The sequence below is a fragment of the Syngnathoides biaculeatus genome, chromosome 11, assembly GCF_019802595.1.
Source record: "Syngnathoides biaculeatus isolate LvHL_M chromosome 11, ASM1980259v1, whole genome shotgun sequence".
In the NCBI taxonomy this organism is placed as follows: domain Eukaryota; kingdom Metazoa; phylum Chordata; class Actinopteri; order Syngnathiformes; family Syngnathidae; genus Syngnathoides; species Syngnathoides biaculeatus.
The window spans coordinates 27418662-27437367 of record NC_084650.1 but is presented as its reverse complement, the minus strand read 5'-3'; the positions used below and the strand labels follow the sequence as shown (position 1 = coordinate 27437367).

Here is an 18706-nt window from a genome sequence, read left to right as displayed (position 1 = left end):
GGGAGAACTTGCAATATAGCAGGGTGTTCAATTACTTATTTTCTTTAATGTATAAGACTTGCATTTCATCTGGTTGTAGGCATAGCTTTATGGCTGCAGTACACTGTATTGGTAGAATTGAGCCAAATTGCCAACAAAAGCACTTGATAATGGTATAGAGGAGGAATGACTCATGCTGGGACCAGGTTGCATCAAGCACACCCCAATTTAGCACTTTCTTTTCCTTTTGGTTTGTCATCGTACAGCGTGTCACCTTTTTCCAACTAAAAAAAAATGGACAACTGAACTTATGGAAAAACGGTTTAATGATATATCAACAAAAATTACTTAATTGTTTTCATTTTTTTTTAGGTTGTCAGCAAGTATAATCCAACATATTTAATGTTAAGAACCAAAATTTGACAATGACAAAGGGTCTTTAAAACCACTTGCAACTCAGACAAAACCATATACATTAACGTATGGGCTGGCAATTAATCAAATTTCAAGCAGGATTTCAAGTTTGCTGTGATTGGCTGACGACCAGTTCAGGGTGCCTCCTGCCTGTAGGGATCTGGGAAAGGCTCCAGCTCTCCCACAACCCTAGTGAGGATAAGCAGCTCAGATAATGGATTGATTTCAACCTTGTTTTCTCACCCTTACAAAAACATTCTGATGCAAGAAAAACAAGTAATGTGCAGCAGGCGCAGTGCTTGTTGCGTGCAGGTTGCAGCAGGAGCTTTGTGGCTATTTGAGTTTGACAGGAAGAGAAAGTAATATGTAACTCACTATTAGGGATCCAAGATATCTGATTTTTATTTTCAACTGTCAAATAGGCATGTCCCAAAAGTTTCATTGGCTATCCTCAAAGCTCAGCCACCTGAAGACGGATGCTGGGAAGGTCCTCAGTTATAAACGCTTTAACGGCCATAAAAATTCAAAATATTGAGCAACTATTCTGATATTTTAGAGGTTTAAGTGGGCACAAATACAGATGTTAACATATTTTGGTAACAACTGATAGCAGTTTTGTGACTTTAAGCTTTCTCTCGATAGTGAGCGTACAAAGGAGTCTCCAATGAAATCAATTTCATCACAACTCCTTGCTGATCCAGCCATTTTTCACAAGATGTCGCTGAGACTTGAGTCGCCAGTCTCCAGGCCAGTGAAACAGGCCCTTAAGAAATGATTGACAGCCATCAGAACACTGGAGACACATGTAAAAGTAAAAGTGACATGAAAAAAAATTCAAAAGATTGAGGACATCTAATGGCAAAGGAATGCAGGAAGCGTCCAGGCCTTACGTGAGTCCAAATCACGAATGTGGATTTGTTCTAAAGTCAAATGTGGCATCTCGAGTTGACATGCAAATTAGTGAGAGGCCTGAGGTTTGACCAGTTCGTAACGACCCACTTGTCCTTCCTGCAGTAGCTGGCCAATGAGCTGATCAGTGTCCACTCTGCGACTGACGACGAGGAACCGCTGCCGGCCCTGTCCATATGACTTGCTCCGTAGGCCATACTTTTGGGACACCTGGTGGATCTGCTTGCGCTCGTCGTTGGTCAGGTCCGTGGAGAAGCGCAGGTCGTCTTGTCGGTCAGAGCTGACGTAGTTTCGAATGATGTCCTCGATGTCCCGTTTGCTGAGCTGGCTCCCAAACTTGTCTGTATCCATACCCAACCCCTCCCTTGAAAACTGCTCCTTGACTTTGATGGGCTCGGCGATACCTTCTCCATCTCGCCCCAAACCTCCTCCTGTCCAGCCCATCTTGCGCAGCAGCTGGTTGCCAATGTTGTCTTCCTTTATCTCCTGCCTCATGGCCCCCTCGCCTGAGCGACCCAGTATCTGGGAGCGAGATATGGCGTCGTTGTGACCCTCCTTTCTAAGATTAGACTTGACCACAGCCTGCGTCTGTCTCAAGGTGGCCAAGGCCTCTTGTGCTGCGATGTGTTTCACCTGCTTTTTGGCTCCCACTCCTGCTGCAACATACTGTCCTTCCAAGTATACTTCACATCTCCAGCGATGATCAGGCAAACAGATGAACTTGTAGTCGGCTGTCACCTTGTTGAACTGAGCCGTGTCGTTGATGATACACACAGCATTGTCTGAATTCTCCAAGATGACCAGCTCGCTCAGATGCTTCTTTTTCATGCCGAACTGCCCACCGGACGAGTCTGTTTGATAATTTCCCCTGGTGTGCTGAGGCAGTTGCTGTTGGTGCTGTCGTTGCGCCTGGTTCATGCGCAACTTTGCCAGCGCCTCAGCTGCAGCGGCATGCTTGGAGTTCTTTTTGGTACCGCTGGCCTGCGCCACCATTTCATCCTGCACATAGACACTGCACAGCCAGGAGCCGTTGGGGAGCTGCTCAAATTTATAGTCCACCTTCATGTGACTAAAAGCGGCAGAATTGTTGAGAATGCAAATGGCATCCTGGGCATTATCCATGACCACAAACTCAGTCCAGTGTTTGCTCATGTCAGGCTCGTAGGGGCCCTTAAAGCTGGGATAGCCGATGTTTTCCGGGTTCCAAAGGGCAGGCGTGAAGGTGGGGGTGGGGCAGTTAATCTGGCACACCACGACATCATTGAGCATTGTATGCCTATACTTACGCGGCACCACGCACACCTCAACAGGCTTCATGAAGAGTTTGACAGCGTGTTCGGAGGCACGGTCCCTCGCTCCGTTTTTACTGCCCGAGTATCCCGTGGCCAAATAGACTCCCTGACACCTCAGCTCGCAGGCGTAGCCGTCCGCCGGCACTTTGCGGTTCTTGGGTAGATCCGAATGAGGGATATCCTTTAGGTTGACGTAAATGTACTGAGGGTTGGTCTTGCAGGCCTGGATGCTGCGGCTCAACATGAAACTGTAATTTGGAGCCTCTGTTCCAGTTGCGTACTGAGGATCCCAAAAAGAGGTGGCCAACGCTGATGCCAGACTTGCGACGAGCCTCTGCTTTTCGAATAGCGTGGCCTGGTTAATAGGGAGGGCCTGCGACGAAGCCCCCGGCTGAGAGGCGGCAGGGCCACCATATGCTCGATTTTGAGGGCGGTCCTGGTGGCTGTACCCCAAACCCCGACGTCCACAGTCCCACCCAAATGATCTGTTGCCTCCCCCATATCCATTGTGCCTGTATGGCTGTGAGTAGGAATCTGTGTTACGAAAGGTATGGGCCTCATACTTGTTTGTATAGTTTCGTTGCATTTTTTCCACGAAGTTTGATGACAAGCCACGGCCTCCATACCCTAAGCAGGCCAGGCCACTTGAGGGAACATTATTTCTGCCCCTGTCTTGATCCCTACGGGAAGCCCAAGAGTCAAAGCTGTGAGATGGCACTCTATCAAAAGCAGGCCTGAGGGAGGTGCTTGATGCTCGTCCAGTGCTGCTGTAGGATGTGTGTTCATATCCCCTGTATCGCCCGCCATGGAATTCACTCCTTTTGGTTTGTTTATCGTTTTCCTTCTCATCAGGGCCGCTTTGTCCTCCCCCTGCCCCGCCACTGCTGCTGCCGCCACTAACAAAGTGCACAGGCTCAAAACGAGGTCGCGAACCAAACTTTGAAACAGGCATCTTCCTCATGGGCTCTTCTCCTGGGAATATACAACACAGAATATTTAGTACGGACATAATTTGATTTCTGACATTTGTAAGATGGCAAATACATAGTATATATAGGATGGCAATGTTATACCATTGCTCAAAGTATCGCCAAATCTCACCATCAAAAAGAAAATACCACATCGGCAGACATCTTTCTTTAGCAAAATGCCTGCTAAGTACGCTAACTTCAAAAATACTTTTAAATCGCCATCACCACACTGAATTCAGTATAACAAACTGAGTTATAAGAAATGTAATTTACCCATGATATTGAAGCACCATTCTGTGAGGAATACAACCATGACTCATCAACCGTATTTTCTGGACTTTAACCCGCTTCCCCCCCCACAGTGTTCTGAACCCTGAAACCTATGTAAGGATGCACCTAAAATAATATATATATTTTTGCAAGTGGCTATAAGTTTAAGTGCACAACAAAAACTTATTCAAACCTAATGCTGAAAACATGAGTGCTCCCTATAATGCACTAGGGTTTGGGCATGTGTAGATACCATCAGCATGTAATAGAAGAAAACACTACAAAGAACCTCAACAATACTCGCACTCTGTATGCCATGTTTGACAAGGTCACAACCCCCTCAAATGAGATAGCTCCAGAACTCGTAACAACCAATAAATGCAATGAGTTTGCCTGGTATTTTAGTGAAAAATTACAATCCATCAGGTCAGAAATCAGCAAAATGAGAAAACTACTTTACATCTGAAGCCACCCAGGGAAAACTCTACTACCTTGGGAGAATTTGATACAGTTGGCCAAAAAAACTGTAGGGAAAACTGTTTAGCAGCTGAAACCATCAACGAGGTGTCTCGACTCCATACCATCTGACTTTTTCAAAACTATTGTGGAGTCAGTGCTAGCTGATTTGCAACAAATAATCAATTCCTCACTTCAGTCTGGCAAGTTTCCTTAAGCTCTTAAAGAGGAAATCCAGTGCTTTGCATGAAGAGTGTATCCGATGGTGCTATTTCTTAATCAGATGAGGATGAATCCGAGAAATCAGTACTGGGCATAATGCTGTACCATGTAATACAGTGTTTGGAACGGCAAGGTACATGTCACATATGCCCACGGAGATCATGTGACTTGCGAAAATGGCAGCACCCCTGAAAATTCGTAATTGTCAAAAATCTTCTAAAAACACTATTAAATGAGAGGATTTGACAGCACATTGTCAAAATAGGGTACATATTACATGGCCTATTGGATACACTGTTCATGCAAAGCACCGGATTTCCCCTTTAAAGTAGCTGCTGTTAAGCTTCTTCTAAAAAACAGCACTGGAGAATTCTGTCAGCAAGTTATAGACCCATCTCAAATCTTCCTTTCATAGCCAAGATTGTTGAAAGTTATTTTTAATCAACTGAGCAGTTTCTTGAATGAAAATTGACTTTTGATCAATTTAAATCAGGTTTCCCAACTCATCACAGTATCAGAATCTGCTCTTATCAAAGTGCTAAACGATAGAAGGTTGAATACTGACTCAGGAAAGGTGTCAATTTTGTTTTTGTTGGATCCAAGTGCAGCTTTTGATACAGTAGATCATAATATACTGCTGATCAGGTTGGAAATGTGGGTAGGACTAAATGGAACACCCCTTAAATGGTTCAGGTCCTTCTTGGAGGAAATAAGGTACTTTGTAGCCATTGGAAAAATTGACTCAATCTCAACAAACGGCTATGACCCATGGAGTCCCTCAAGGGTCAGTTCTTGGACCCCTCCTGTTCAATCTGTATTATGCTACCCTTGGTTAAAAATATTTAGCAGTGTCCCCATATAACTACAGTTCAATTGAGGAGTTGTGTCACTGTCTAAAGCTGTCTGAATGAGTCAAAGGTTTCTTCAACGAAAAGATATTTTCAGAGACCAAGTTCAAAACCTTGGTGTTCTGATAATTCTGGCCTGACTTTCAACAGTTATATCAAATTAAAAAAAAATCCCTTTTACCATCTGAAGAACATATTCAGAATGAAGGCTTATATGTGTCAAGCAAAACAGGAAAAGCTCATCCATGCTTTTATCTCAAGTAGACTTGACTACTGCAATGGTCTTCTAACTGGACTCCCCAAAAAGAGCATTAAACAGCTGCAGCTCATTCAGAATGGTGAAGCTCGAATTCTAAACGGAAAAAAAGAGGTCAGAGCATAGAACTCCAATTCTAAAGTCCTTACACAGGCTTTGAGTCAAGTTTAGAATTGATTTTAAAGTTCTGCTACTGGTCTATAAATCACTAAATGATTGAGGCCCTGAATACATGAAAGATATGCTTTCGGAATACAAACACAGTAAAGCTATGAGATCAACAGACTTGGGTCAAATAGTGTAGCGCAGAATCCAAAGCAAACATGGTGAAGCAGCATGGTAGCTATTATGCTGCACACAAATCGAATAAGTTGCCAACACAGGTGACCTCAGCCCCAAGTGTGAATGTTTTTAAATCCAGGTTGAAAACTTTTTTTTTTTTTCATGCTTTTTAGAGTATTTCCACTTTTAGTTTTTCTTGCATTGTACAGTTTTTAATGGGTGCTTTTGTTTTTCATTTTTTAAACATTTTGTTGTCATTGGCGGTTTGGTGGCCTCAATATCCCATCTCTGGTTTTTGCAGATGATGTGGTTCTGTTGGCTTCATCAAACCCTGATCTCCAACTCTGAAGCGGTTCACAGCAGAGCATGAAGTGGTTGGGAAGAAAAATCGCACCTCCAAATCTGAGACTACAGTCTTCATGCACAAAAGGTTGTCGTGTTCTCGGGGATGAGATCCTACCCACTGGGAGGAGACCCCGGGGACATCCCAAGACACGGTGGAGAGACGTCATCTCTCGGCTTGCCTGGGAACACCTTGGGATGCGCTCAGAAGAGCTGGAGGAAGTGGCTGGGGAGAGAGATGTCTGTACTTCCCTGCTAAAGGTACTGCCCCCAAACCCTGCCCCATTGCTACCTCAGATAATTGGAAAAAAATAGATGAATGGATCGTACCTCTGTTGGGACATTATTATCCCAACATTATATTACCATACTCATTATTTTAACTCTGTAACTTAGCTCTGCATTGGTTTCAAAACTGTTGTTGATTGCCATTTACAGAGTTGTTACTGCATCAAAATTATTGCCGTACTAATGACTTTAAATTCCTTGATGACTCTGCATCATCGGCACAAGTGGCATTGTGTCAGCATTTTCACATAATTGGTACATATTCAGTGCTCAATAACTCTCGGTACTTGTGTTTTTATGTCCTGAATGTATAATTTGTCATTATGGCTGTTTGTTGTCATACTAGAATAGTTCCAAATACTGGATGAAAAAAAAAAAAAACCCTTGTTTAACATTCTTGGCCAATAATGATTTTGAAAATGGCACCTTTTCATCTAGACATGTCACGGGAGAATCTTGGTGTGTGTGTGTGTGTGTGTGTGTGTGTGTGTGGTGTGTGTGTGTGTGTGTGTACGAGATAATCCAGCCATCCATTTTCTGTAGACTTTATCCTCACTAGCGTCACATTTTTCAGTTCAATTAAATAACACTCACCGCCATCAGCAGAAATATGTCTTTTCTTTGCTTCAGAGCTATGACCCAAGTCAAAGGAGCGCATTTCGCCAGCACTGCTGCTCTCTGCCATCACCAGCAGCGTCCAGTCAAAACCAGGCCATACCTGTGAAGCACATTTCAGACATGACATCTCACATCCCAGACAGACGTGTTAATTTAATATGCACCAAATCACACAATGCTAATATCAGTTCAATCATTTCATAGAGTCCTCGGTGAATGATTGACACCATTTTTAAGGGTACAAAAGGTAATTAAATGAACTAGTTTCAGATGGAATTTGCATGTTCTCCCTGTGCCTGCATGGGTTTTCTCCAGACGCTCCATTTCCCCCCACATCACAAAAACCTCCATTAATTGGAGACTCTAAATTGCCCCTTAGTGCGACTGTGAGTCCAAGTCTGTCTCCATGTGCCCTGCGATTGGCTGGCAAACAGTTCAGAGTGTACCTTGCCTGCTGTCTGATGACAGCTGGGAAAGACTCCAGCACTCACGGGAAGCGGTTCAGAAAATGGATGGAATTCCTGCAGTTTCCATTTGATTGGTTTATATTTTCGGCCTCAAAGTGTTTTCTATTCATTCAACTATTTCTTGTATTTAGAGCATTTTGAGGCTGTAAATGGCACGTTTGTACAGTGTTGAAGTATACTGAACGGTATCACAGGGCACAAGAAGATACAGTCAGGTAGCATGTTACTTACTAGATTCTTATTTGACCCTTTCACATTTATAACCCAGAGGGTCTTCTTAAACAGTTTTATCGCAATAATATAACTTTCGATTAAATCATCCAAGTTTAGTGTTGGACGATGGCACTGGGCCAAAATGTGGTCAAGCGGTTCAACAAGCCATATCAGTTACCTCCGGGCTCACTCATGATTGTTTTATATTTAAGATCTGGGAGTATTTTTAATCACAAATATTTACTCAAATTACTACTTCGACGTACGTATGATTTCGGAATTCCGTCGGGAGCCAAGGACGCCTGCATCAGGTACACCTGTTTGACTGCTAATGCAAATGTAAAAAAAAAAAAAAAAAAACCTCATGACGTATAATTGTTACGATTCAGTTAATAGTGCGGTTTTGTTTTCGTTAAAAAAAAAAAATTGGGAGCCAGATAACATGGGATAGATTAAAATGACGGATGGGCAGTGATGCTTTCATGTAAATCGAACTATATACGAGTAATAATTATACTAACCGTGGGGGGGATACAGTTATGTGTCTGCCTGTGTTTAGAATAGATGATCGACTGAAACTGTAGGCCGATAGGGAGCTTCGCTATCCATCAGGGTTGCATTCAAACGTTTCATTTCAAGACAGTTTTGTGAGCATCTGCATGTCTTACCTATCTCCGCAGGTGGCCCGGATCGACTCAGCCGCTGTCTTTCAGTTGAATTGAGTTTGAAATAAATATTAGCCGTCGCGTTTGGCTCATTTGCTAATAGATGTTAGCAACTGACGTTAGCTACTGACGTTAGCTAGCGCCGGAGTAGAAAATGAATACAATGACCGGCTCATTCTTATAAATCTTTTTCAATGAATATAAGGATATTTTAGATGGGAGTCATTTCATGTCTCCTGGGAAGCATATCGAGTCTAGCACTCGGACGGTAAGCATCCATTTTCTGCTGCCGATGGCAAACATCCGTCATGGCGACACAGCTTATTGGACCCACAGTGCTTTGCGGCAAGTACAATAGAATGAAAACTGATTTTCAAGTCTACCATTTAATTGAGATTATGAAAATATTTTAAAAATACTCGAAATTTTCTGTTTTTAAATCTCAAAATCAAACCACTAAACTATACCTCATTCAGTTACAGCAAGTAAAAATTGTTAAACAAACAACAAAAGCCTTCTATTCTTAGTTCATTTTTTTATTGAAAATGTACATGAATTAAATTTAACTTAGACGAGATATTGAAGTATTGGTTGTGTAGGCGAGGATCTCTGACTACAAGAGACAGATACTAGAAAAATGTTTCTTTTGACACCAAAAAAGTTACTTTGGACCACCCAAGAGCTTAGGTCATGAACAGCAAGGCTTCAATACACAAAATATATCCTTATAAATTATATAAATGGGTACTCTTTTTTTTATTTATTTAATACTCCTTCCTACCTTGGTTCACTTCAACTCCATCTTATCATAATATTTGGCAACATAAGGGAGCTGAAATTATAGGATACAAATTCACACTCGGGATTTGCACCATTTAGAGGAAACGAGTTGTTTAGGGTTTGAAATCAAGCAGGTCACAGCAGTAAAGAAATTGATTTACAAATGCATGCAAAATACAGAATACAGTAGGCTGGTGAATATTAAAGCACAATGTGTCAAAAAGGCCATTACACGTGATCTCCATGGTATTCAACAGTGGCATGTAAGCATGGGCACCATCAAAACAAGTGCTAACATTATTTTTATATCGCTTTGGAAAAGTTTTGACTGTTCAATTTGTTTGTTTGTTTTCTTACAGTTCATGTTATTTTTAAATGTTTTAGTTTACAGGTCTCTATCCTCCCATGATTTGCAGAGGCATTTAATTTAAATTTAAGATGAGTGCATTACAACTGTCCAACCTGCCCCGTGAGCTCACATTGAAGATCAGGGGTGGGTCACCTTTTCCTCCAATACTTATTAAATATGTATTATGAGCATTGGGGTCAGGGGGGTTAAAGGTTTGGGGCTTTTTAATTTCAGTCCTCATATAGTGCTATAAATTCCCCACCCCTGATCCAGAGCATCACAAAATGGGCCAGAGATACCATGTGAGTCCACGTAATCCCACGTTTGACAAAAAGGAGATGATGCGATGGGAAGGAAGAAGAAAGAAACAAATGAGGTTGATACAGGAGAGGGCTGGAAACAGGAGTTAAAGGTGCTTAGTTGTTGCTGAAGCTGCCATCGCCCTCTTCAGATGGTCATGACGCATTAAAAGAAGCTACAGAGAGAAGGAAAGAAAGACAGACGTTAGAGATGCAGAAAAGCATCTGGTGTCAGCGACAGAGTTTGGTTAGAATGCACCAAATGACAAAAGTAGGAAAAATGACAGTGAATACTTAAATGATTTGATATGCCAAAATGATTTAGAAATGAAAATGTGAAGCGTGCAAAACATCATTTCGGCTCAAGTGGAGAAAGTTAAGAGTCCAAGTGGTGTGAAAGAAAGAATTAAAAGAACAGTGGGTGGAAAAACAAAAGTATAAAAGACCCAGAAGGACTGGGATTTGACAAATCAGGTGGCATTTAGGATGGTCCCTGAGAGCTTGGGACCTACGAAGAGCCAGGGTGTACTGTACTGCAAAGGAAATACACACAAACCAGTAACAAAAAGAACATGGAGGCCCAAGGTCCTTGCTGTTAGGAGATAATAAAACTGTAAACAATAATACATATACAGCATACAGATTCTTGCCTAATACTGTATGTTGGTGAGAACTGCCTTTATTTCCTCTGCACATGAATAGCTTAAGAAAAACGACAAACATGACCAATGACTTTTGGGAGATAATAAAACTGTAAACAATAATATATATACAGCATACAGATTCTTGCCTAATACTGTATGTTGGTGAGAACTGCCTTTATTTCCTCTGCACATGAATAGCTTAAGAAAAACTACAAACATGACCAATGACTTTTAAAATGTGCCATTATAAAAACACAGAAAAACAAAATTCAACTGACAACATACATACATATACTTTTCATCACATTTGTGTATTTAAAAAAAAGTGCAAATGTGACCATTAATAAAAAAATATGCATTAAACCGATGAGGTATGGGAGACAAAGAGGTAAAGCAGGGTGAACCACTCGTTGTGCACATGTCTGAGATCATAATACAGTACAGTCTTTATTGGCATTGTACTGAGGACTCACCTGTCTCGTTTTTTTTTTGTTTAGTTTTTTTAGGACAGGGCATGCTTTCTACAATAAAATTTTACTTTCTCCAAAAGAAGCCTTAGATGTTTGGTCAGACTAGAATGTACCACTACCACTGTAAAATTAATAGCTCTACAGGCCATGTCAAACATAAAGCAGAAGGAAGCTGCTTAATCACACCAGTCTTTTGCCAGCCATCATGAATTTCAATTTGGGCCACAAAGAAAGGCAGCAAAAAACAAAGCTAAAATTCCCTCGATCATCTATACCGTCCCTACCCTCATTAAGGTCACGGGGTGAGTTGGAGTATATCCAGCTGACTTTTGTCAGGTAGTAGGGTACACCCATGCACAGGGCTCATACAGTGAAGAAAATATCCACTGTGAGAGAGATAATCTGAAAAGAAAAATCCAGAAATCACGATGTACGATTTTTTTTTAACGATTTCTTTGTGTGATACACCTGGAAATAAGTTTTTTAACACCATCATACGATCAACTAGAATTCTGACCCTCACAGACCTGTTAGTCCGCCTTTAAAAGTCTACCTCCACTTCATGTATTATCCTGAATCAGATGCACTTGTGTGAGGTCGTTAGTTGCATAAAGACAAATGTCCACCCCATACAATCTCAAATTTGTAGCATGGCCAAGACCAAACAGCTGTCCAAAGACACCAGAGACAAAAATGTAAAACACCACACAGCTGGGAAGGGCTACGGAGAAATTGCCAAGCAGCTTGGTGAACAAAGGTCCACTGTTGGAGCAATCATTAGAACATGGAAGAAGCTAAAGATGATGGTCAATCTCAGTTGGAGTGGACCCCTATGCAGGATATCACCTCGTGGGGTCTCAGTGATCCTTAGAAAGGTGAGGAAGCAGCCCAGGACTACACGACGGGACTTGGTCATTGACCTGAAAAGAGCTGGGATCACCATTTCCAAGGTGACTGTTGGTAATACACTAAAACGTCATGGTTTGAAATCATTCATGGCACGGAAGGTTCCACTAGTTAAACCAGCACATGTCAAGGCCCATCTTAAGGTTGCCAATGACCATTTGGATGATACAGAGGAGTCATGGGAGAATGTTTTGTGGTTAGATGAGACCAAAATGGAACTTTTTGGTCATAAATCCACTAACCATGTTTGGAGGAAGACGAATGATGTGTTCCATCCCAAGAACACCATACCTACTTTGAAGCATGCGGGTGGTAGCATCATGCTTTTCTGCACATGGGACAGGATGACTGGTCTGTATTAAGGAGAGGATGACCGCTGCCATGTATTGTGAGATTTTGAGGAAAAACCTATTTCCCTCAGTCAGAGCATTGAGGGGTCATGGGTCATGGCTGGATCTTTCAACATGACAATGACCCAAAGCACACAGCCAGCAAAACCAAGGAGTGGCTCCGTAAGAAGCATATCAAGGTTCTGGTGTGGCCTAGCCAGTTTCCAGACCTAAACACTATAGAAAATCTTCAGAGGGAGCTGGAATTAAGTGTTTCTCAGCGATAGCCCATAAACCTGTCTGATCTAGAGAAGATCTGTGTGGAGGAGTGTGCCAAAATCCCTCCTGCAGTGTATGCAAACTTGGTGCACAACTACAGGAAACATTTGACCTCTGTAATTGCAAACAAAGCCTTCTGTACCAAATATTAACATTGGCTTTCTCAGATGTTCAAATACTTATTTGAAGCTATATCACACAAATAAATCGTTAAAAAAAAAATCATACATTGTGATTTCTGGGTTTTTCTTTTTCGATTATCTCTCTCACAGTGGACATGCAGCTACAATGAAAATTTCAGACCCCTCCATAATTTCTAAGTGGGAGAACTTGCAATATGCCAGGGTGTTCAAATACTTATTTTCGTCACTGTATTAGAAAACAGTTGCAAATTTTGTGAGTAAAACTATATAATACTTTGAGGAAAAAAATGTGGAATTTCATGAGGACGAAGTATTACGACAAAGAGTCATAACACTCCAAGCAAAATGTGTCCATTTTCATTTTCTGTACCGCTTATCCTCAATAAGATTGCAGGTGTGCTGTGCTGGACCCGATCGAAGCTATCTTGGGGCGAGAAGCAGGGTACACCCTGAAATGGTCACCAGACAATCGCTGGGCACTTAGAAACAAACAACCATTCACACTCACATCCAGGGATGAGAATGACTAATTTGGAAAAACACTGAAAATGTCTGTCGAGGGAGGGGCGGGGGGTGTTTGAGTTTCCTCCTGGATTTTTTGCTCCTATCTGAACACAGAGTGCACAGCACTTTGCCGGGAATGTCCACTTTTTGTATGTGTTCGGTTAGACATGTTGATACCGTTTTCGGTCCTATCTGCACGGTTACACCTTTCTCAAGCCATGCCCATCTGAAACAGTTTTTAATTCCAGCATCCTTGTCAATTCCCCTCGCTCAATCTTCATCCTTTTTTTCTTACACTTTCGCCATCGTAAAACTTTGAACACACTGTTGCTCAGTTCGCGCTATCTAAGTCCCACGCGCCATTACTTGGCGAACTAACAAGTTACACTGCGATTTCTGAGAACTGAGAACACATGTACATGGCAATGGTGAAACTTGATTAACCACTAACACAATTGGATCGTTGTACTGTATAACTCTGTTGTCCAATCGAGTAATCTGCCGCAAACAAGTTTTAATGTTTATGTCGCAAAATGTAAATATTTACACGACCGAGCAAGTTAGAACGGCATATGATAGTCGTGCTTGTGCTAGCACTGAGCTGAACTTGCAGCTCGGAGCCCACCACCGAGAGGCAGGCGCACGATATTCCGGTGGTGGTCATATTAAAAAAAAAAAACTACCTCAGTTTTACAAAAATAAAGTTGGATTGAAACAATAAAAAAGTGGTACTGTTATAAGGTGAAAAGTTGTACTTTTCAAATAAAAAAATATAATGATATCAGCTGTAATACTATATTACCATAAAAAGCTACATACAAACCATACTGCTTGATGTACCACTTTTGTTCCTGTAAAATTGTATCTTTATTCTTGTACAACTATGAGTTTAAGTTTTCTTTTTCCTTTTCAGTCTGAACCTAATACTAACAATGTGTGTGTGTGTGTGTGTGTGTGTGTGTATATACACACACACACACTAATAGTAAAATTAGAGCCTTTTTACATGTTTTTTGACCATATACATTATAATTTTGATGGTAGCTTTCAACTGCTAGCATGGTAGGCACGTACACACTGCTCCCCATGCCCCACCTAAAAAAAAAATAAAAATAACCCACAAGTCACTAATATCAAAACTCTTGTTTAAATATGAACCATGAACTATCTGTCCTTTTCATTTCAGACATCTTTCGCCTGAGCCTTGGTAAATTTCTGCCCATCATAAACAGTCATGGTTGGTTTTAATATGGAAACTTAAAAAAAGCACAATTACACCATGCAAGAGAGTCACTACATAGAAAAATAAATGTGGAATGTATTTTGTGTTAAAAAAAAAAAAAAAAAAAAAAAAACATTATTGGAGTGGCGTGTTTAAAAACGAGTCCAACTGAGCAATGCCCACGATTGTAGGCGTTTTGGGGCATTGTTGGGAGATGGGGAAGGGTTCACTGTAAAGGACGATCATTCACAGGAGGGAGGCCACAAGAGAGCACTGTTCTACAGGAATCCTTCTCTGGAAATAAGAGAGATGGTTTGTTACTGCTTGTTTGCGGACACACTTAACATCTGCGACATCATCATTAATGGCCAGATGGCAACCAAGAGAGATTTGTGGTGTCAAATCTAATTTTGTATTTTTTTTTTCTGCTCCATTAGAATTGTTCAGAGATGCTCTACAGCAGTGTTTTCCAACCTTTAAAGGAGCCAAGGCACATATTTTACAATTGAAAAAAACCTCACGGCAAACCAACAAACAGAGATGTCACAAAAAAATAGACACACTAATTACTGTATGGTCTTCCTGTCATCTAAAAGAAAACCATTCATTTGTTCTGTCACTATGCCTCAATGAGGAACAAAGATACATTCTGTCTTGCAAATAAATGATTTTTTGAGCAATTAAGTAAAACTTGATAATTGACCACAGCACACCTGAAGAGGGCTCACGGCACACTAATGCTCCCCTGCACACTGGTTGGGAATCAACCATCCATTTTCTCAGCCAGTTATGCTCACAAGGGTCGTGGGGAGTGCTGGAGCCTATTCCAGCTGACGGTGGGCAGGAGGCGGGGTACACCCTGAACTGGTTGCCAGCCAATCGCAGGGCACACGGAGACAAACAGCCGCACTCACAATCACAATCCAATTAATGTTACATGTTTTTGGGATGTGGGAGGAACCCAGAGTGCCCGGAGAAAACCCACGCAGGCACAGGGAGAACATGCAAACTCCACACAGGCGGGTCCGGTATTGAAACGGGGACCTCAGAACTGTGAGCCCAACGCTTTCCAGCTGATCCACCGTGCCGCTGGTTGGGAATCACTGCTTTACAAGGCAAGCATCCCTAACATTTTTGTGCCATGGACCAGTTTCACATAAAGCAATGGTTTGATGGGCTGGGCTGCCATAGAAGCAAATAAAAACAAAATGATTAAAAATGCAACTCACTATTATCACTATTGTAGGGACTGAGCCCAGTGCTTGTTTCTATGAATGAGTTGGTCCAATTTTGGAAGACATTGACACCCAAAATGTGTTACTTATGACAATTGTTCTCTATAATTTCCTTTTGGTCCCCGTCATTGCAGAAAATCCATATTCACAAAGATAGGATGTTGAAAATTTAGTCAATGCTTTTTTTCCTCCCCCATCTCTGGATATTTTCCCTTGACTTTGATCCTGTACAGTACAGCTTAATTTGAGTGCCTGCCTTTTAATTGTTTAATAAAATGTCTTTTGTTCAGTCTTTTAGTGCAGCCTGGAACCAAGTGACCCTCAGACTGCTACCGGTCCAGACGTTGGGACCGCTCCAACAAAACATCACAGCCGTCATCTGACCTTTCAGTCTTCCTCAGAGGTCCATAAATCTTAAGGTTTCTTTAAACACGCACGGGCAGCGACCACACTGAGATCACTACCGCTATCCCGCACACAGTTTGCCTTTATACTGAAAGGCAACCCACATGAACAGTTTTAAACTCTACTACAGTTCTCCTCCAAGTCGTGGGTGTCGCTATCGCTTGTATCGCCTCAGACACCACAGGGTGGAGTTTCCATTTTTGGGCCATTTCCAGAATCCGTTTTTACTCTCCTTCCCAGAACAAGGATCAACAACAATTCCATTCATGGAACAGCTTCTGTTGGGAAAAAAAGTGAACCTAGATGACAGATGATGTGATTTAATTACACTCCAAAATCAATCAGTAAGGTGTCAGCGTAAGTGGTATGTGGAACGAAGGGGAATGCTGAGTACGTCATCACAGCATGTGACAAAAACGGAGAGATGACCTCCGCGGCATTTTACACACAGCAACAATTTTTGCCGTGCTCGTCAAGTGACGCATAAGGGCCACACTGCCCATTGGATCATTCATGTGATGCAATGCAGATGCTGTGAGCTGCGCGATCCTTTGACATCTGTCCATCTGTTTTAGTCTTTGTGTTTCCTTTAAACAAAACAATAGACTGCTCACTCGCTATTTTGGTGTGACCCTTTCAAAAGGCTCTGTGTGAAAGGCAGCGTGGGCGGAGAAGGCCCTCTCCCCAAAATGGAAACTTTTGTGGCTCCAAGGACGACAGATGGAGTGACGAGATGATGAACTGGCCGATTTGGAAGCTGGCACGTGGTTGATAAACACTCCATTTACATGAGGGGTTGTTGTGGAAAGTTGACGTTTGATCAAACTGTGGGAGGACGGGTCAGGTTTTACCAGAATACGGTGCCTCAAGCAGCATGCATCAAGTGTAGGAGCAGTTAACTGGAAAATATGATGGATGCAATATGGGTGATACGTGCACTCACACTTTGACATCCAGACTACAAGTAGCACTCATTAACTGTGACCTGTAGAAAGTGAGGTACAGGAACACAAATTGTATCTACAGAAAAACCTCTAATGTTAATCAATGCAATCCATTTCGTGACACCTTTTCCTTGGATTTAGAAGTCAATTCTACAAATAGGGGATAACAGATTTTGAAACAATCTGTGCCGTCATGGTAGAATAGTCTGCCTCATAGTTCTACAGTTCTGGGTTTGATTCTCAGGGTTTTCCTGAAAGTAATGGGTTGAATTCTAAACCCAACAATTGTATGGAAATTTGTATTTCGAGGTTCTTTTCCAATTACCCTAATTCTGTTCACAGCCTTTGTTAAGGCTGGTCCATCTGTGAAATAAGTTGTTTTGAATGACGACCTTATGCTTACACAAAATATGTTTACTGAAAATTTGTGATTATATTTTCTTGATTGATTAATAGAAAATGACTTTTTCTGAAACAGATTTTAATGATGTGAGAGGATATCTCTGAATGTTTCGACTCAGAGCAAAAATCAATTAAACACAAACAATCAATTCTTTGATGAATGGACTATTAAGACCATCCTTTGTACAACCTCAGGGTCATTCAACTATAGAGGTTCCACTGTACAAATAAAAATTGTTGGAATTGGTGGGAGTGGGATTGTTATGATTGAGAGGTAAGCACCAGTGTTATGGAAGGTACATTTTCCTGCTGATACTTGGAAAGAGAAGAAGTCTGTTGTGAGGTTAAAGGTAGCCAAAAGTCCTTACAAGTGCAAGCATTTTCTTCCTTTGCTAACATGCATGACAGTCATATCAATGACACAACAAAAACTACTTAATCTGGCCTCTAAGAAAACGTGACCAAAAGAAAGAAAACATTTTTCTAGTGGACCACACGAGGGGCATAAAAACAATTAAATGGAAACACTGAGTGGACAACCGGCCTTTGCTTGCCCAAATCAGTTCAACATAGTTAAGAGACCAGACGGAGTATACCTCAGAGACTCCTAAGATGAATAAAATAAATGACTCTGGGTTTCCCTTGTCCAGACACGGGTCATGGGGGGCCCTTTCTGGAGCCAGGCCTGGAGGTTAGACTCAAAGCCAAGAACCCGATGCCCAGGCCCATGAGGCCCAACAGGGCACACCCCAAAATGTCAACGTTCAAGCCCCTTCCCATGAGTTCACCACTTGTGGGATGAGCTAAGGGGGTCAGATATGAAGTGAGCTGGGTGGCAGTCGAAGGCAGGGACGTTGACGGTGTGATCTCTGGCTACAGAAGCTAGTTCTTGGGTTGTGGAATGTCACCTCTCTGGCAAGGACGAAACCAAAGCTGGTGTGCAATGTTGAGAAGTTCCAACTAGATATAATTAGGATTTGATACCAGTCCTCTTGAGAGAGATTGGACATATTTCCACTCTGGAGCTTCCCACCGTGAAAGCCACCAAGCAGGTGTGAGTATTATTGCCCCTTGGGTCAGTGCCTATACATTGGAGTCTACTACAGAGGACCCTTGGTCCCCTGTAACCCTCCCAACCCTGCAGTCTGTGCAGAACTGAAATACGTTTTGGAGAATGTCATCTAAATATTTCAACACAACAAATTTGATCAGGCACCTGAAGAATGGACAAAGTAGGTGTATGCCACATTCAAGCAACACAGCATGGGGGCAAAACACAAAAAAAAAAAAGTCAAAGAGAGGC

General features: G+C 41.9%; 2 protein-coding genes across 5 annotated transcripts in view; both read right to left on the bottom strand.

The window, feature by feature from the left end:
- Positions 1-287: 287 nt before the first annotated feature.
- On the bottom strand, positions 288-7241 carry nkrf (NFKB repressing factor). Its single transcript, XM_061834751.1, has 2 exons — positions 7124-7241; positions 288-3566 (listed from the first exon to the last, which is right to left on the bottom strand). Exons 1-2 carry the CDS (start codon positions 7212-7214, stop codon positions 1351-1353), a joined length of 2307 nt encoding a protein of 768 aa, XP_061690735.1. The 5' UTR covers positions 7215-7241; the 3' UTR covers positions 288-1350.
- The window catches only part of septin6 (septin 6), a 29383-nt gene continuing 17796 nt past the window's right edge, over positions 7120-18706 (bottom strand). The window contains exon 12 of one of the 4 annotated variants that reach the window (XM_061834760.1): positions 7120-7247. In XM_061834760.1, coding sequence (XP_061690744.1) covers positions 7214-7247 — 34 coding nt within the window. In that variant the 3' untranslated portion in view covers positions 7120-7213. Of the gene's footprint in view, positions 7248-9020; positions 10097-14532; positions 14712-16047; positions 16336-18706 lie in introns of those variants that run through there. The other 3 variants (XM_061834762.1, XM_061834761.1, XM_061834759.1) reach the window with 3 other exon arrangements.